The sequence below is a fragment of the Colossoma macropomum genome, unplaced genomic scaffold, assembly GCF_904425465.1.
Source record: "Colossoma macropomum unplaced genomic scaffold, Colossoma_macropomum, whole genome shotgun sequence".
Classification (NCBI taxonomy): domain Eukaryota; kingdom Metazoa; phylum Chordata; class Actinopteri; order Characiformes; family Serrasalmidae; genus Colossoma; species Colossoma macropomum.
The window spans coordinates 4,001,870-4,022,190 of NW_023494790.1; the positions used below are offsets into that span (position 1 = coordinate 4,001,870).

At 44.0% G+C, this 20,321-nt stretch overlaps 1 protein-coding gene across 1 annotated transcript in view; it reads left to right on the forward strand.

Annotated features, from left to right (window-relative positions):
- The first annotated feature begins 352 nt into the window (after positions 1 to 352).
- Positions 353 to 20,321, forward strand: part of sdk2b (sidekick cell adhesion molecule 2b) — a 476,580-nt gene continuing 456,611 nt past the window's right edge. Inside the window, exon 1 of the mRNA XM_036571933.1 lies at positions 353 to 766. Within this exon, the coding sequence (XP_036427826.1) occupies positions 694 to 766 (73 nt within the window). The 5' untranslated portion in view covers positions 353 to 693. The remainder of the gene's footprint in view (positions 767 to 20,321) is intronic.

Sequence of the window (20,321 nt, forward strand, 5' to 3'; positions counted from 1 at the left end):
GATGGATCTCCAGGGCCGAGGTTAGTACCCTACAGTAAAAGTGCCGTTAGAACCATTAGGGTTAAAACCTGATTAGGATCCTTTAGACTGTGATATCAACCCATTAAAAAAAGCCCAAACACATTACAGAACCACAAGGAACCAGCAGAAACACTCAATGGTTTCTATGGGTTTTTCAGTGGCTCTACGCAGCTTATAATCAGAACCAGTTATGATTACATGCTCCATATGTTTTGCAGGGCGATTTGCCGACTGTGAGCTCGTGCGTTCCCGGTCTCCGCCGGTAGGGGTCAGCATGGTCCACATTCCACACGGTCCACTGCACGAGGGGGAAACGGGAGCCGGAGTTTGAGCGCGAGAGCGTTGCTGGCTTCTCTCTGGATCACACATACACGCTGTAGCTCGAGCTGAGCTGGGCGCGCGCGCGGAGCTTCCCTTTCGCTGGGCAGGAGTTACTGCTGTTGAATGAATGGAGGGCAGTTTGTGACTCGTGAGCGTTCTTTTGCACCCCTTTCCTCCCTCGCGCACGCTCGCACGGGTCATGTGGAGTGGTGTTACAGTCCGGCAGTGAGACGCAGGAGGAGCAGGAGGGACGCGCGCGGGGGCTCGGTGTTATCGGAGGAGGCGCAGGGGAGCGCGCGCGCTGTGGACTGTACTGGACTACTGCATACACTGGGGAGTCTGTGATTTATAATGGAGCTGAGGCACAGAGGAGTTCTACTGACCACCGTCATCATCATCTTCACGCGCTGCAGCTCAGCACAAGGTAAAACACACCGGGACAGAATGTGTGTGTGTGTGTGTGTGTTTGAGCGGGATGGGAGTCGATCTGAAACGCTGGGGAAGCCTAAAGCTGAAGTTGGTCAGCCTCTTGTTTGAGTTTGCCGTTCCGCCTTAAATGATACAACAGTTGTGCTGGTGGCAGAATGTGGGCTGACCATTTAAGGTGGACAGGAAAATTTGAGCGAGCAGGCAACTTCAGGCTGAGTGTGTGTGAGACGCTGGAGAAGCCGGAGAGTGTGTGTGAGACGCTGGAGAAGCCGGAGAGTGTGTGTGAGACGCTGGAGAAGCCTAAGAGCCTGAGAGCGTGTGTGAGACGCTGGAGAAGCCGGAGAGTGTGTGTGAGACGCTGGAGAAGCCTAAGAGCATAAGAGCCTGAGAGTGTGTGTGAGACGCTGGAGGAGCCTGAGAGTGTGTGTGAGACGCTGGAGGAGCCTGAGAGTGTGTGTGAGACGCTGGAGAAGCCGGAGAGTGTGTGTGAGACGCTGGAGAAGCTTAAGAGCATAAGAGCCTGAGAGTGTGTGTTAGACGCTGGAGGAGCCTGAGAGTGTGTGTTAGACGCTGGAGGAGCCTGAGAGTGTGTGTGAGACGCTGGAGGAGCCTGAGAGTGTGTGTGAGACGCTGGAGGAGCCTGAGAGTGTGTGAGACGCTGGAGAAGATTGAGAGTGTGTGCAAGATGCTGGAGAAGCTTGAGAGTGTGTGAGACGTTGGAGGAGCCTGAGAGCGTATGTGAGACGCTGGAAAAGCTTGAGAGCGTATATGAGATGCTGGAGAAGCTTGAGAGTGTGTGAGACGTTGGAGGAGCCTGAGAGCGTATGTGAGATACTGGAGAAGCTTGAGAGTGTGTGAGACGTTGGAGGAGCCTGAGAGCGTATGTGAGATACTGGAGAAGCTTGAGAGTGTGTGAGACGTTGGAGGAGCCTGAGAGCGTGTGTGAGATGCTGGAGGAGCCCGAGACTGTGTGAGACGCTGGAGGAGCCTGAGAGTGTGTGAGACGCTGGTGAAGCCTGAGAGTGTGTGTGAGACGCTGGAGAAGCCTGAGAGTGTGTGTGAGATGCTGGTGAAGCCTGAAAGTGTGTGTGAGACGCTGGTGAAGCCTGAGAGTGTGTGTGAGACGCTGGTGAAGCCTGAGAGTGTGTGTGAGACGTTGTAGACATCTGAGAAAGTGTGAGACGCTGGAGGAGCGTAAGAGTGTGTGTATGTGAGATGCAAGACAAGTGTGCAACAATGCTTCGTGACATTGTGACATCAGCATGCAAAACTGTGAAAGTGTGCATTGCAAAGAACAGAGGTTCTCTTCATTGTGCCGTCTAATGCTGTTACACACTGCTGAAAGAAATCATAGAACCCATTAGAATCCAATAGACCTTACTGGAGTTCTGTGTTTTCCTGATGGGTTGATATCACAGGGACACTAATGGTTTAACAGGTGATCTGAGCCAATACCCATTAGAAACTGAAACCATCAAAGCAGGTTTGCTCAGTTTAGACAGATAACTTAAGCCCAAAGTCAGGCCTTTCCAGTAGGAAAAGGGTTGAGGGACGTTCTTATTGGAAAGTCCTTTGTGAAATACTCTCAGGTCCTGTTTCCCTTATATGGGAAAAATGATCTCTGCTGCTGAACAAAACCTCGTATCTCCATTTTTCAGTTTTTGACATAATTTGAAAATACCTGTCGCTCTTTACGTTGTGTGTAAATTTCATGATGAATGGGCCAAAAGAAACGGCCCAAAATGACTTGGAAATAATTCTGGTTCCATTGACTTACATGAAAAGTAAAGTATGTTTTTTCCTTCTCCTGTAAAGTTTCCATTTTGAAGATATGAGGTTTTGTTCTGACAGCAGCGAAATATTCCAAATGTATTTATCAAATATTGCTGTTGTTGGAACAAAACCTTGTGTCTCCAAAATGGTAACTTTACAAGCTTATTTAATTTAATAGTCTTTTCGGGGGATCTTAACTTTATGTAGTAGTTATCTATTTACAGTGATGGTTAAAGCTTTGTAGCTGGGTAAGTTATATCATTCCTTAATCCGTGTAGATATTCATAATAGATTAACGTCAGCGCCTTCTTACACGAACCTGAAGTTAGATTCTTATTTTCCAGCTTCTTGTTTGAATTTTCCTGTGCCACCTTAAATGGTGCAGCTTCAGGCACCAGAAAGTTCTGTGTATAAAGATGAGAAGTGATTCACTCATTGATGGATTTGCTGATCGTGTTTTACCGGAGCTCGTGCTAAACTCACGTCAGGTGCGGACTGAATACTTTCCTGCTGGTCTGGACGGCTAATTATCACAGATAATTAGCAGATCCGTGCAGCCTGGATTAATCTGTGTCTGAGGATTATAACAAAACAGATTTGGTGAAAATCGGTTGAGTAATAAGGAAATTGTGGCTGATTTAATCCTGAGACTCTTCGTCTCTCAATACAAGTGAATTTGTTCACAAGCGAATCTTGACCTCTCCAACATGGCGGACGCTCAGACATATCGCCTCAGATAGAGAACAACAGGCAACATGGCATCTAGATATGGATATCTATGCCAGCTAGCAGAGTAAAGTGATGAAGCTCAGCAGTCACGTGTCACAGATGGAGATGCTGAACCTGAATCTGAAACTGAGTGTTATGATTTCATAAACATTTTAAATGAATTGCTCTTCAATCAGTAACACAAGCCAGCTAGCGAAGCGCTATTGTTAACTACAATTGTTTTTCTCTGTAAGAGGTGATGCTTAATTTTACTGCATGTAATGTTCAACAGGCTTAATTGGGGGGGGGGACCTTTAACAACTTGCGCTACATCAGCAGGCTTGTTTTTCGTTGGTGTTGATGTGCGCACCAGCGCCCCCTGTTGTCAGCTCCACCTTCATGTGCTGTTGTATTGGTTTAGAAATTTCACTCCCTGCTTGTTTCCAGGTTCCCACATTTAGCCCAAAGCATCTCATGTTTGTGGTAACGAGATCACGTCTGGACCGTGGACCTACCAGCTCCTGTGTTGTTGTGCAACAGCGTGACGGTGGCCACTGTTTTCCTTCCTTCGTAATATTGTGAGAATATTGAAATGTGAAGGCAGAATCTGAAACCGAATCAGATCGCGGACTGAGCGCATCGTTGCGCGGCTAACTGTGAGTGTGGTGGGGAATAAAGCACTGATTACATTCAGCTCATTCGTCTCCCTCTCTCTTCTCTTTCTCTCTCTCTCTCTGTCTCTGTATTGCTCGTGCTTTGTGTAGAGTATGTAGACCGTTGAAGATGTTTATGTTTGTGAAGTTACTGCTCCGAACACACACACACACACACACACACACACACTCACACACACTCACACACACACACACACACACCACACACACACACAGACAGACACAGACAGACTCAGATGCTCCAGTTTATCCAAACATTCCTGAATAAACTGGAATGTCTGACTGTGTGTGTGTGTGTGTGTGTGTGTGTGAGTGTGTGTGTATGTGTGTGTGTGTGTGTGTGCGTGTTTGGGGGAAGCAGCTCTTCTCAGTGAGTGAATGCTCCATATTAGACTCATGATTGATTGATAAGTTCTAATGAATTAATTAACATAGGCATTTATTAGAGAAGTGGGCTGTAACGAGTCTCAACGAATCACGACTGTAACGAGTGATGACGCAGCTTCAGGGCCTGTGTGTGTGTGTGTGTGTGTGTGTGTGTGTGTGTATCAGTAACTGGACGGTTTGCTGGTAATATTGAACTGAATGAAGGTAAATGTAATACAGGTGTGTTTGAGGCTCTCGGGATGAACCCCCTGGAGGAGTGTGTGTGTGTGTGTGTGTGTGTGTGTGTGTGTGTGTGAGAGAGCTTTCTGCTTCTTTTCCTCTCTAGCACTATCTGCACAGCTGGGTGTGTGTGTGAGGACCCTGGCAGGTCCGGTGTGTCCATACAGGCGAATTAGGAAACCATCTAGAGAATACATTATTTTAACAAACTCTGTGGCTGTGGAATGAGTCAGTCCTTGCTCTGGCCAAGTCAGCCCAAAATCCTACTTTTCTCCAAAACCCGCCCCGCTATTCTCCAAACCGCCCCCCCCCATTCTCCAAAAACCCGCACCCTCGTTCTCCAAAAACCGCCCCCCCCCCACCCTCGTTCTCCAAAAACCGCCCTCTGTTCTCCAAAAAATGCCCCACTGTTCTCCAAAAACTGCCTGCTGTTCTCTAAAACTCACTCAACCCTTCTTCAAGACCCGCCCCAGCATTCTCCAAAACCCATGCCATAACGTTCTCCAAAAACCTGCCCCACCCCTCTCCAAAACCCACCCCCACTGTTCTCCAAAACCTGCCCCTATCTTTTGCCAAAAACCTGCCCCGGCCTTCGCCACAACCTACCCTTTATCATTGCCACAAACTGAGTATCGCCATGTGAACACAGCTCTAGTTATGATGTTGCATATCAGCACAATTATGTTTTGTCTACAGCGGAACAATGACGTGCGGCCCTGAGCCCCGGAATAAACGACAGCAAGGCAGATATCCATCATTCCTCAGTGTTCACTGTCTGACCCCACATCTCCCCTGATTGATATCCTGCTCTTCTGAGGGATTAGAGCTGCTGTCTGTCAGAGAGAGAGAGAGAGAGACACAGAGAGAGAGAGTCTGAGACGTTGGTGTAGGTTGGGATAGAGATGCTCTGTAATTTTGGCTTCTGAAAAGTGGTCAAAAGTGGTACTTTCAGTTTTCAGGCAGAAGAGAAAAAAGATCAAAAAACCAAACTTTAAGTAGGTCTACAAGAATCACGTAACTGTCTGGTAATAAAAAACGAGGAATAGTGATTAAAATTGTTGCAGTCTTATTTTGAAATTTTGTGAAGTGATTCAGAACCTTTCCAGAATCTCGATGCATCTAATTGACACTTTTTTCCTACTTTGTTGATAATTTAATATGTACTTAAATGTGTTTTAGTTGCAGTGTAACTCAATGAGTAGCACTGAAGTACATCAGTTCATCCAGCAGTGTATTTATAATGTAGTCCAAGTCTAATAACAGTTCTGTCTGCAAATTATATACTTACGTCTGCCTAAGTACCACTTTAAATGTTAAGAAAAGTACTGAATATCACAGCTAAATACATTAAACATTTATTTATATATAGTTAATACACCGATCAGGCATAACATTCTGACCACCTCCTTGTTTCTACGCTCATTGTCCATTTTATCAGCTCCACTTACTATATAGGTGCACTTTGTAGTTCTACAGTTACAGACTGTAGTCCATCTGTTTCTCTGATACTTTGTTAGCCCCCTTTTACCCTGTTCTTCAGTGGTCAGGACCCCCATGGACCCTCACAGAGCAGGTGCTATTTGGGAGGTGGATCATTCTCAGCACTGCAGTAACACTGATTTGGTGGAGGTGTGTTAGTGTGTGTTGTGCTGGTCTGAGTGGATCGGACACAGCAGTGCTGCTGGAGTTTTTAAACAGTGTCCACTCTATTAGACACTCCTACCTTGTCAGTCCACCTTGTAGATGTAAAGTTAGAGACGATAGCTCATCTGCTGCTGCACAGTTTGTGTTGGTCATCCTCTAGTCCTTCATCAGTGGTCACAGGACGCTGCCCACAGGACGCTGCCCACAGGACGCTAGCTGGACATTTTTCGGACTATTCTCAATCCAGCAGTGACACTGAGGTGTTTAAAACCTCCAGCAGCACTGTTGTGTCTGATCCACTCAGACCAGCACAACACACACTGCTGAGAATGATCCACCCAAATAGTACCTGCTCTGTGAGGGTCCATGGGGGTCCTGACCACTGAAGAACAGGGTAAAAGGGGGCTAACAAAGTATGCAGAGAAACAGATGGACTACAGTCTGTAACTGTAGAACTACAAAGTGCACCTATATAGTAAGTGGAGCTGATAAAATGGACAATGAGTGTAGAAACAAGGAAGTGGTCATAATGTTATTTTTGTGGCGTGATGTTTCTGAATGTATGGATTTAGTGCAATGAAACAATAATAAAAATCATGTATTCATATTTTCATAGTACATGTGGTACTACTGGTTCGTTCTTCTGTTCCAATTGATCAAATCTCAGGAAGACCAAATATCGTGATGCATATTGTGTATCAGGAAAATGTTTTGAAGCATCATCATATTGTATTTTTGCCATATTGCCCACCCCTTCGTCTCTCTCGCTCTCTCTCCCTCCCCCATCTTCCCCTCCATTCACTTCACTCTAAACCCAAACAGTCTGAGTTTACACTGAGGGCTCAGCGTGGCTGAGGATGTTGAGGTTGTTTATAATGATGTTTCTGAAGTGACCGCGCTGAGTTACTGTCCTCAGGAATGTTTGAATAAACTGCAGCATCTGGCTGTTCATTAAGGCCCTTTTCCACCTACGGCCGGTTTAGTTCCAGGGCCGTACCTCCAGAAACCTTAGTTCCAACTCCAGAGGAGTGTCTGTAAACCAGCAACTACTGCATTTCTCTTACTGTGTACAGTGATCAGGCATAACATGATGACCGCCTCCTTGTTTCTACGCTCATTGTCCATTTTATCAGCTCCACTTACTATATAGGTGCACTTTGTAGTTCTACAGTTACAGACTGTAGTCCATCTGTTTCTCTGATACTTTGTTAGCCCCCTTTTACCCTGTTCTTCAGTGGTCAGGACCACCGTGGACCCTCACAGAGCAGGTACTATTTGGGTGGTGGATCATTCTCAGCACTGCAGTAACACTGGCGTGGTGGTGGTGTGTTAGTGTGTGTTGTGCTGGTGCGAGTGGATCAGACACAGCAGTGATGCTGGAGTCTTTTCAAAAGGTTCCAGAACTGTTTTACTCTTCAAAATGTTCCATAACTCTTTTGATCCCCCAAAGTTTCTGGAACTCTCTACTCATTCAAAATGCTCTGGAACTCCTCAAAAGCTCCAGAACCTCTTCAAACGTATCTGGAACTCTTCAGTTTCTTAAACATTTGGAACGCTTTAGCTCCTCAAAGGTTTTGGAACACTTTTCCTCCACAAAAGGCTCTGGAACTCTTTAGCTCCTAAAATAGTTCCATACATCTATATCTCCCCAGAAGGTTCTAGAATTTTTTGGTTTCTCAAAATGTTCTGGATTTTTTTAACTCCTGAAATGGTTGTGGAACCCTAGTTTCTTAAACGTTTTCTGGAGCTCTTCAGTCTCCCAAAACTGAAGAGTCAGATCCGTAGATCCTCTTTGCAAAGTCTTTAGATCCTCTAAAGGTTCTGGATCTCTTGTTTCTTAAAAGGTTCTAAACTGTTTCAGTCCTCTAAACTTCTGGAATGTTTTAATCTGTCAAAAGATGCTGGCTTCATATGCTCAGATCATTAGTTTCTCAGAAATGTTCCAGAATACTTTAAATCATTAGAAAGTTCTGGAGCTCTTTAGTTTCTCAAAAGGTCCATTTAGCTCTTTAGTTTATCGGAAGGCTCCAGAATAATTTATCTTTTCAGAAGGTTATAGAAACACATCTTTAGAGCGCTCCAGAACCTCTTCAAAAGTATCTGGAACCATTCAGTTTCTTAAAAAGCTCTGGAGCGCTTTAGCTCCTCAAAAGCTTCTGTAACTCTATAGTACCCCAGAAGGTTCTAGAACTCTTTCGTTTCTCAAAATGCTCTGGATTTTTTTTACTCTTGAAAGGGTTGTGGAACTCTCATTTCTTAAACGTTTCCGGGGCTCTTCAGTCTCTCCAAAACTGAAGACTCAGATCCGTAGATCCTCTAAACATTTACAAAGTCTTTAGATCCTCTAAAGGTTCTAGATCTCTTGTTTCTTAAAAGGTTCTAAACTGTTTCAGTCCTCTAAACTTCTGGAATGTTTTAATCCATCAAAAGATGCTGGTTTCATATGCTCAGAACATTAGTTTCTCAGAAATGTTCCGTAATGCTTTAAATCATTCGAAATTTCTTGAGTTCTTTAGTTACTCAAAAGGTCCATTTAAGTCTTTAGCTTGTCGGAAGGCTCTGGAATAATGTATCTTTTCAGAAGGTTATAGAAACACGTCTTCAGAGCGCTGTTCCTTCATGAATTCACCTTTTTGTTATGGCTTTGTGTTGTGGTTTCAGCTCTAATTGCATGATTTCCTGCTTCATTCCTGTGCTGGTTACTCATAAAGCAGAGTTGCAGTTTTCTTTCTCCTTTCTTCCTCATGATTAAACCCATCATGATCCAGGCTGGCTGTAGCTATGGTAACTTTGGCTGGGCTTTAATGACCCCTCCATTCAGGCCGTCTTAGTCAGCGGAAGAAAGCTGGGATGAAGTGCTGACTGTCTTTCTACTCGGATTTGCTCTGAGTGCTACAGTAGTTTGACTCATACAGTGTGAGTTTATGTGAATAGAAGTTTGTGGCCTTCGGCTGATTTGCCCTCATCACCTGTTCTACACATCAGGTCCATTGAGCCACGAACACACAGGAACCGCAAAGCCGTCTGATATCTTACTAGATCAGAATCAAGATAAGAACTGCTTTATTTTCCAGTGTGAATCAGGTGTATTTGGTTTGGACGTGTTGGAAACTGTTCAAAAGTCTTGAGGCATTTTCACAGTTTTTTTCGGAACCAGGACTACTTGCGAGTTTGGTACATTTGGTCGAGTGTGAAAGCTGTTTTGGGCCCTGCAGTGGCCCAGAGAACCTCTGTGGTCTGGGGTTCGCTTCCAGTGAACTCTGGTGCGGTCCAGGGCTGGGCGATATTGCAGAAAGTAAAATCTCAATTATTTTCAAATTTATTAACGATTCTCGATTCCGATTTGATTAAAAGACTGTAGAAGTGCAAAAATAGTAACACCACCACATATAATCATTAAATTCTGCAAATAGTGGTTACTTTTGAATCCTTTCAAGGGACTCAAACTGTGCAAGCACGACAAAATTTATAACAAAAAAAATAAGAACCATCTTAATTAGTGATATTCTTTTAAGAATAGCAAGCAGCTTCCTTAAAGCTCACAAGCAACTCTCGCTTTAAATAATGTGCAAGCATAACAAGAAAAGTGCAAAAGCACAAAGTTCTTTACGGGTTTCTTGAAAGGAACACGAGCCTGTCCACTGTTTCAGGCTTGAGACATGCTGGTCAGGTGACAACGTTCCCAGCCGCACTGTAAACTCACTCATTTTCATCCCGTTGTTTCACTCTTTGCTCCCGTTCCAGTGGGTGTTTGTGTCGTAAGTGCTGGAACAGGTTTGTTGTACTGCTACATTTGGTTGCAACTGTCTTTCGACACAACTTACACTTTACATGAATTTGTTCAACATCTGACTTTTCAAATCCAAACCAGTTTTTTTTATTTAACCTCTTATTCTCCAGGGTATATTTTGGTTGTTCCATCTTAACTTACATGACCAAATCGTAAGGCAAATTATTCAGTAACTGCATGAAATAAATGTAAATTTTTATTTTATTTATTTATTTATTTGTAAAAGCTCCCCTCAAATTAACAGAACGTGTTTTATGATCACACATATTACTATATGCTTACAATTCACTGCTGAAAGCCAAAAATCTTAGACGCTCTTTGTATTATTTTATAAAAATAATTTTTACAGAGCAGATCACTGAAGAGACGCCATCTGTTTATAGTTTATAGCCCAGATTTGTGGAAAAATGGGTCGACTTTTAGTAGACAAAAAAATTGTGAGTTCAGCTTCTTTTATTATAAGGGTTTAAAATTACATCACCCATCTATTTGACTGGAGAGAAGACAGTTACAGCTCTCATCCGACCCCCACCTTTAGAATGTAGCTTATGAAATATGAAAGTTATGAAGAATATGACAAAGTGCGTTTTGGAACCACTGGTGGTCTCGAGGAGGTCTTTCAGGAGTTGAAGATGCGTTTTTCGTACGTCTTGAAAATTTGAATAGTTTCTGTTGGTATTTTAATTAAAGTGTAAGCAATCTAAACTTGTACAGTCTCGATTGTCACGTTTCTAACATCGTGTGAAAACGTTAATTTGAATTAACTGAGTTCATTGTGAAAATCGTCCAGCACTAGTGCGGTCCGCTGTGCATGCGGAAGCGTTACGCTCCGGGCGTCACGCATGGTTGATTCATTTTGTAACATGACTGCTTCGACTTCCCTTTTCAAGTTTGAAGATGGCAGTGAAATGCCACGTGTCCAAAAAGAGCCTATAGAGTCCGGCTGCAGACCTGCGCTCTCAGACAGATGCAGCCTCGGCCCCAGTGACGTCACGTGCACATGCACTCTCTGCCACAACGGCAGAAGCCGCCCAGCGGCACGGTAACTTTTGGCTGCTTCTGCTTAGCGACATCATCACTTAATCCATTTTTCATCCATAACACGACTGGAGAACTACATTTACTGTACCTCCCTGTTGAAAGAAAGTCATAGAACCCTTTTAAAGTGTCTGTTGGTTCCTGGTGGTTTTCAGTAGTCGCTAGTGGTGTTCTGTGTTCTCCTGATGGGCTGATATCACAGTGTAAAGGATTCAGATCGTTTAATCAGGTGTTTTATGCTGATTCCAGTTACATTTGATCGTTTCCTAATGGCCTCTAATGGCAACCATCAAGCCAATTGAGCAAAAGTCATCAGGTTTTATTCCTAACGGTCCTGCAAACACAGTTACGTTGTGACAACAGACTGTTTTGGAGCCCACAGTGTCGTCTGCTCAGAAAGTTATGACAACGACAATGACAGATATTACAGTTTTTGATAACCGGTTCTAATCGTCTTCAGCATGGTTTCCTGAGGTCATTCATGGACTAGTATCTCCTGTTTTAGCATATAGGAACATTTATTGAGGTCATTTATGGACAAATCTTCTATTTTAGTCTATATGAGTGTTTATTGAGGCTGTTCATGGACTGATATCTCCTGTTGTAGCATATGGGAGCATTTAGTGAGATCATTTATGGACTAATATCCCCTATTATAGTGTATAGAAGTTTATTGAGGTTTATTGAGGTTGTTTAAAGAGTAATATCTCCTGTTGTAGCATATAGGGGCATTTATTGAGGTCATTTATGGACTAATATCTCCTATTCTACTGTATAGCATCTTTTATTGAGGTTCTTTATGGACTAATATCTCCTGTTTTAGCATGTGGTAATGTTTTTAGTGAGGTAGTTAATTAACTGATATCTCCTATTCTAGTGTATAGGAGCCTTTATTGAGGTTGTTCATGGGCTAATATCTCCTTTTTCAGCACATGGGAGCATTTATTGAAGTCAACTATGGACTAATATCTGCTGTTGTAGCATATCGGGGCATTAATTGGGGTCATTTATGGACTAACGTGGACTAATGTCTCTTATTCTAACGAGTATATGGAGTGCTTTATGTCATTATTTAAGGTAGTGCTGAATCGTGACACTATGATTGTGGAAAACACAAAGGTACGCAAAAGGCTTTAATGTAAGGTCGTCCACGTTGCTCCAAACGACATTGTTGTTCTGTTGTTTGGAGCAGCTGTTAGTGCCGTTCAGGAATGAATCCCGGCAAAGAGGATCAATGCAGAGGGGGAACCTCTCTGTTATGTGTAGCTGGGTAAGGTGTGCCATTATGTGGGCAGAGTTTTAACAAAAGCTCCAGACAAATGGGTACCCAGAATAGCAGGGATATTATACCCGCTCTGACATTTAGCTGAGAGGCGGAGCGCAGAACCAGCTGTACTACCGGAGCAGAGGGCCCGCTGTGCATTATTCTCTAAAACAGACTATTTTAGAACACACAGCAGCAGGGAGGAGATGACGCCAGCGTCGCATTTGGCACGTGCAGATAAATCTCTCTGCATTTAGAACCGCTCGACTGGTTGGATGATAGACGACGGATCCCGAAGTTCAGCTCCTGAATTGAGAAAGGGGCTCATCTTTGGGGTTTTGGGGGTTTATTGTCCAGTTTAGGTGTCAGTGACCCTTAAACGTTGAGATATTTCGGGTTAGTGTCATTATTTCTTGGGTTAAATCCTTCAGGATCTACATTAATGTCTTTCTGTTATTGTGGTACCTTCGTGTTTTGACTAAATCATCACATGCTGACCTCGAACCAGGCCAAGGTGCTAAATACGAAAAAAATACGACTTGCTTTTTTCTCTATAAAATGGACACAGGCGTGTTACAGCTAGTGATGCACTAATCCAGTATACCATATACCAGAGGTGTGGACTTATATGACTTGGACTTGAGTCCGACTCGAGTCACGAAATTAATGACTTTAGACTCGACTTGAGAAAATTGAGAAAGACTTGGAGCTCGACTTTTACTTCAACACCTGTGACTCTGACTCAGACCTAAGCCTCATGACCCAGAAAGACTTGAGACTGAAAGTGGAAGAAACATGGAGGCTGCAGATGGGACTCTGCTGACGTAAACTGAATAAACGGCAACGCCGTCCGTTGTCTGTCAGTGTTTTTACTAGGTTTCATTTATTGCGGAAGAGAGGAGAAGCATTGGCGTTTAAGTTCACCTCCATAAGCTGGAAACAAGCGAGGCATCAACAGCATCAATGCACCCTCAGCACTTCAGGCTTACTGGAGAAACTCACCAGACGAACTGAACGTTTTCTTCATGGTAGCAAAACAAAAGAAACACAGCGTCTCTGTTCAACTGATTTTAACAGCTTCTGCAGGTAAACAAGTGCAACATTCACCACGAGGCTGAAGTTAACTTGTTTGCCAGCTAGGGCTGGGCAATAAAACGATAACGATAATTATCGCGATGTAACTTTTCCTTGATAGAGCGATAAGACAGGTTCGATAAATGTTCGATATAATACACCACTCTCACACTTCCACGTTCCAGCAAAGCCTTGGTGGCGTTTTCTACTGCAAGGAAGGCGACACTACTCTGCTGTCGCCAGGAGAGGGCGCACTTCCGAGTTTTTCCGCCATGATTTAGAGAGGGGGGGACCATGAGTAAGATGAGTCTTTAGCAATGGCTGAAACGCGGAGTTATACGTTCCCTGTCTGAGTGGAGCGGCCGGCGATCTGTTCTCCTGTGACCGAGTGTGAGTGACGAGATCAGTGGTGTACGAATGACATCACAGTATTCAGACACCAGCTAGCGATGACTGGATTTCTCTATACTATCGTAGTAGTTTAAGTGGTGAACCGCAAAATATCCACACCAGACAAACGGAGTCCTCCTTTTAGGTACGTTTAAACTGAAAGCGGTGCTTTTGTGTCTTGTTTGATCCACAGTATCATCAATTCTCCGTGTTGTGTGAGTGACAGTGCGCTGCTTCAAGTTAGCCAGCTGCTAAAAACAGCTAGCCTGGAAAGATAGCGCTCTCCCGCTTTCCAATGCCTCACAGCTTCCTCAGTTTACTTTCGTATAAATCAGGGCTGTAATTTACATGAACCCACTTCTTTCTTTCACTTTCGTTGCTTGGGAATGCTCTAATACTAAAATATGACTGTCCGAGCGCTGCAACAGCGCTGTAGTTGTGAGGATTGTGATTTAACGCTGCTAAAGCTGGTTAGGATGTACAGAAAGAGGTGAGTTCACTGTAGGACAGTATAGTTAGCGGGATAGCCGAGCGTTTTCTTTCTTAAATTATGACTATTACAAAATAGCCATGCTTTTCCAGCTGGTAAAAACAGCTCACCAGACACTTTCGCCCACTCTCCCATGGCAGATCTGTGAAATGTTCCACTGTTTGGTGAGTGTTTGTTGTGTTCTGACCATAAAGGATAGTTTAAAACAGCAACTGACCACCCAGGAGCAAAAATCAGCCTTCAAACTTGAATGAAATAATGTTTTGACATTATCGCGATATGTATCGATATCGAACGATATGAGTTTTGTTTATCGTGATAACATTTTTGGCCATATCGCCCAGCTCTATTGCCAGCTTCATATTGGAATTTGTCGTCTCACCTTAAATGGTGCAGCGGTGAATTTTATATATATATATATATGATTTAAGTCCAGAAGTACTCTTAAAATTATTTTCAAATGTAGTTGCACTACTCTGTGTATACAGTACGCCTGCCGTGGTTATCTGTGTACTATGGATTTTGTATTTTAGTTAAGGTAAAAAATAAAAATAAAAAATTTATATACAGCCATACAGTACTGTGCTGTAAAAGCCTACAGTACTGTGACCACTATTCAGTGTTATGGCTTTAAATTAGCTGAAGAATGCTGACTGTCTTGTTAAGGAAGATTAGGACTATTGACTTGGGACTCGACTTGAGACTCGCCTTCACTGACTCAGGACTTGAATCGAGACTTGACTGTCTTGACTTGGGACTTGAGTGTGACAACTTGAGACTTGCTCGCAACTTAGTGACTTGTTCCCACCTCTGCCATATACTGGTGCCGATTCTGACTGATCCACGTTCTATGCTGTTTCTTAGTCCTCGTTAAGATGAAATAAGTTTTATAAACCTTCTAGAACAGGACTGCACAGCGTTGGCCCACCGGAAATTCTGCGTGATTAAACGGTTAAGATGTAAACAGAGTCGTTCAGAGTGGTTTGGTGTGAAACGCTCTGTTCTAGATAAACTAACTAAGCCAGAGTTGTTCACAGTGGTGGTGATAGGAACCAGACGTCCCGAAGCCACATAATCAAGTCTATTAGAGATTACTGAACAACTCCACACGCTTTAAGGGTTTAATATCTTTATTAATGATGATGATAATAATAACATCTTTCCTTATAGAGGACTTTTCATAGCGGCAGCAGCTCAACCTGCTTTATAGAAAGGTGAAAAAGCTTAACAGTATTAGAAGAAACTGTTTTTAATCTTTACTAATTTAGTGTTTAATTTATATGATTAATTTAAAATGACAAACAATGACAGATCAGATTAAACAGGTAAATACCAAAAATACAAAGAGACAGTTTTAATTAAACGCTGAGTTAAAGAGCTGCGTTTTCAGGTGTTTATTAAAAGTGAGCTCTGAGCTCGACTGTCTAATAAAAGCTGAACTGAGCTCCACAGTTTAGAAGCAGAATAACTGAAAGAGTCTCTCCAGGTTTTCTGTGTTTTACTGAAGGTGTTTGCAGGTCAGTATCTGCAGATCTAAGATCACTTTCTGGAACATAAACAGACTTTTTTTTTTTTTTAACTAATCCAACATTCGCTGATTGCTAACTCTCTCACCATGGCGGCTCTGATGCTTCAATGGCAGTAAACGTTTGTTTTATCAGCTGTTCTTCTGTAAAATCTCTGTTCTAGTGTGGTTCTGCGCTCTTCCTCACATTAACTGAGATCTTCCTCGTCTCCTCTTCCGTCTTCAGTGTGAGAAATGAGGAACAGTCACTCTTCACTCCAAACTCTTGGGAAACTGGGCGAGTTTTCAGATTTACAGATCTGCAGCTCATTGTAAAGTTTTTCAGAGGAATCCAGGCAGAGTTACAGTTGCTGGACTGTGAAGGACCAACTGGGTGAACCAGTCCGCTACAGCGCCACCCTGAGGCAGAGCAGTGCTGCAGCTCTGGTTAGTTAAGAACACCAAAGACAGAAGCTGATTGTGGGTGATGCGGATAAACTATGAGCTTCACTGAGTCTGGATTTGAGTCCCTATTTTACCCTGAAGGACCCACAGAATTTCAGGAGATCCAAGAGATTAATTAGGGGGTCCCGGACCGGTTCCCTGACACACCTTGATTTCAGGTTAAATTCCGCTACTGCCTTATAGCTGATTATGAACCTCACAGATTCTGCCGTTCGTATCAGTTCAGCTCACCGTTAGAGGTGATTCACCTCACCTTTCTTTGAGCTGCCAAGCGTGGAAGGAAGGAAGGGCCTGAACTCTGAGGCCAGACGAAACCCTGTGAAGAGAGCGGGGAGAGGATGAAATCTCTGAGGGTAGGGAGGCGTACGAGTGCCAAGCCCCGCCTCCTCGGCACCGCCTCCAGTCCCGCAGCGATGCCGCTTTAATTTGCCTCACGTTCGAACCCGGTGGCCTAGCTGGAGAGCGGAGGCGGTGACGGAGGCGGAGCAACAAGCTATCTGTCCCTCTCAGCTCAGAAGCTCAGGCTGCCCAGCTGATGCTGATATGGCGTGGCAGTGTGGGCGCCTTTTAAAAAGAGCAGAGAGGGAGCGGAGAAGGAAGAGAGGGACGAGCAGCAGCAGCGACAGAGTGAACAGCTGGAAAGCTCGAGTGAGAAAAGGACTCAAAAGTCTCATTTGAAGCCACTGAAAAGTGGCCAGCTTTGGTTCTTGTGGAATGCGCCCGTCCCCTGGGCCCCGATGACGGACGCGAGAGGCGGCAGGAAGGCGGGGCCCGAACTCTGAGCCCAGATGAAACCCTACGAAGACCGCGGCATGGGGTCAGGGACGGGCGCATGCCACACCAAGACTAAAATTGGAGGATGTGTCCAGAGTTGTTGAACACCAAACACACAACAAGGTGGGAGACCAAGCTGAATACAGGATATAAATTCTTCTTGAAAGTTGTCCTTCATAGCGGTCAGAGTCAGCTGACGTCTACAGAGAGTATAAAATGATGGACAGGTCAAAATAACAATACCCCAAAAATCTAGATTAGCCATGTTAGCTGGAGCTTGCTAGCAAGAAGCTAGTTGGCAAAAGAGTAAACACACATGCTGGCAGGGGGGAAAGAAAACTGTCCCACTGAAAGCGGCTCCAGCACCAACTTCAATATGTTAGTCAACTTCAATATGTTAGTCAGCAGTTTTAGCCCCCTTCAGACAGCCTGTAACAGTTTGAGTTGAGTTCAACTTCTTCCGTTCTCATTTTTATTTATTATTTTCTTTTCCAATTTTTTCCTTATAACATTATTTTTTATGTGACCTTAATTCTATTACTGTTTATTATATTTTATTATATTATATTTCTTATTACTTTTTACAATCCTTTTACTTAATTGCTTCAATTGCTTCATTTTAGTTTGTCTTGTTTATCCTGTTATGTTAAAATTTTTTAGCTGGTTTTATCTAATATATATATATATATATATATATATATATATATATATATATATATATATGTATATATATATATATAAGCAAGATATTTTTTTGTTCCTCCTCTTAATTAATTTTTAGTTTTCCTGTTAATTTTTTTCCATTTTTCTGGTTTAATGTTGTTTGATTTTACTGTAAATTTGTTCATGTGGTTTGGTTCACTTTAATTTGAACTGATTAAATTCCATTTTATTTTCAGTCCCTTAGCGATTTTCCAGTAGAACAAAACCTGGAAATGTAAAAAGTGCTTATTGATGACGTTGCATCGGAGGAGGGGCGACTGAGGGAATGAGATGTAAAGTAAAGTAAAGTAAAGCGAAGGGAGCGGGAGGGAGGAGTGGACATGCGGTGCTCAGGAGGCCTGGGATCATGGTGGTGCATTTCTGTAGAGAGTACAGAGTGAACAGATCCAGCAGATAGCAGTGATGTATTACTGCTCCTGTTCTCCCGCAGAACCGCACGGTTCCGTCTCCAAACTCACATTCTAATTCCACACACACTCCCTGATCCCCCCGACATGCTGAGCACACAGCCCCTGTGTGTGTGTGTGTGTGTAGTTAAGTCAACACTCTCTAATAGAGGAGTAGCCTGCACTCATTTTCCTGACGGAGGGATGGAGGGATGGACTCATTCTATAAGGTCAACATGCACTGACCTCCCGAGTCTGCTGACCATCTGCAAACTGTCAGATACAGTCCTCTCTCTCTCTCTCTCTCTCTCTCTCTCTCTCTCTCTCTCTCTCTCTCTCTCTCTTTCTCTCTCTCTCTCTCTCCCTCTCCCCTGTTTATCTCTTTCTGTCTCTCTATATCTCTCTTTCTCTATCCTTTATTTCTCTTTGTATCTTTCTATCTTTCTTTTTCTCTCCCTCTTGTAATCTACCTCTCTCTCTCCTTCTCCCTCCCACTCTCTGTCTGTATATCTCTCTCCCTCTCTTTTTTCTTCCCTCTCACTCCCGTTCTTTATCCCTGTCTCTCTCTCTCTTTATCTCTCTCTCCCTCTCCCCTATCTCTCTCTCTCTTTTCTGTCTCTACATCTCTCTTTCACTCTGTCCTTTATTTCTCTTTGTATCTCTCTTTTTCTCTCCCTCTTGTGATCTTTCCATCTACCTCTCTCTCCTTCTTTCTCCCACTCTCTTTCTGTTTATCTCTCTCCCTCTTTTTTTCTTCCCTCTCGCTCCTGTTCTCTCTCTCTTTATCTCTCTCTCTGTCTTTCTCTGCCCCCCCTCTCTCTTTCTCTCTCTTGATCTGCCTCTCTCTGTCTGCCAGTCTGTCTCTCTCCCTCTCTTTCTTCTCTCTCTCTCTCTCCATCTGCTTCTCTCTCTCTCCACTCTCTTTATCTCTGTCTCTCTCGCCCTCTTTATTTTTTAATGTACTGGACCTTGTCTGATCTCATCTCCAGACAGCACACATTGTATTGACTGCAGTTTCTTTTTCTTCTTTTTCATCTTTTCATCTCTCTCTCTCTCTCTCTCTCTCTCTCTCTCTGTGTGTGGTTTGAGGGTCCGCTCTGCCCTGTCCATCCACTCACACGTCTGACAGCGGTCGGCTACTCCTGGGATGCGGTTGCCGAGGGCAACGCCCGGGATGCAGTTGCCGGCGGCAGCGCCTAAGGCCAGTCTCCAACCTGAATGCAGTCGGCACGCGGGTGCTCCAGGTTGCTTTTAACACCTCAGTCATTGATTGGTGGGGAAAAGAGTTTCACTTCTTATCAAGAACTGGAGTGCTTTCTGTACTCGCACTCCCAGCCCCACCCGGACGCGGAGGAGCACAGAGCCGGCCTCCTCCTCAGAGCTGCTGTAAGTGCTGCTGTATTCAAGGCCACAGCCATCAAATCGCCAACAGACCCCCACCTGGACTGACGCTACAGTCCTCGCAAGCTCTGAATCTCTGAGTCACGACTAACGACTGACCAAAATCGCAAATACAAGCAGTAAAATCAATTCCAGGTCACCTGGGTTTACAAGCTTGTGACGTCCCACCGGCCTGAATGTCCCCTGACCCCGTTTACACCTGGTCGCTTCATGTGTCCAGTATCTGTATCGTATCCTGATGAGATTTTAGCCTCATGCATTTACACTTGGTAGTCAAATGTGTCTCCAGCTAGACTGAAATCCGATTGCTGTGGGACTGAATATGCAAATCTGCTCATTACACAGCAAAAAATTACCACTTGTTTATTCGTCTGCAGTGTGTTTTGCACAGTAGTGTCTGTCCATGTTGCTCTTAAGCGTTTTGTTTCGTCCCCAACTGTAAGCGTGAGGGGTTTCTGTTGTGCTGGGAAGGATTATGATTGTAATGGGAGGAGTTTAGGTTGTACTGAGGCTGTGTACGGTTGTACTGGGAGGGGTTTTGGTTGTGCTGGAAAGGGTCTTGGTTGCACTGGGAGGGGATTAGGTTGTACTGGGAGGGGTTTTGGTTGTACTGGAAAGGGTTTCAGTTGTACTGGGAGGGGTCTCGGATGTATTGGGAGGGGTTTTGGTTTTGCTGGTAGGAGGTTTTGGTTTTGCTGGTGGGAGGTTTTGGTTGTACTGGTAGGGGATACGGTTGTGCTGGGAGGGGTTTTGGTTATGCTGGGAGGAGTTTGGGTTGTACTGGGAGGGTTTTCTGGGAGGAGTTTCAGTTGTGCTGGGAGGCGTTTGGGTGGTACTGGGAGGGTT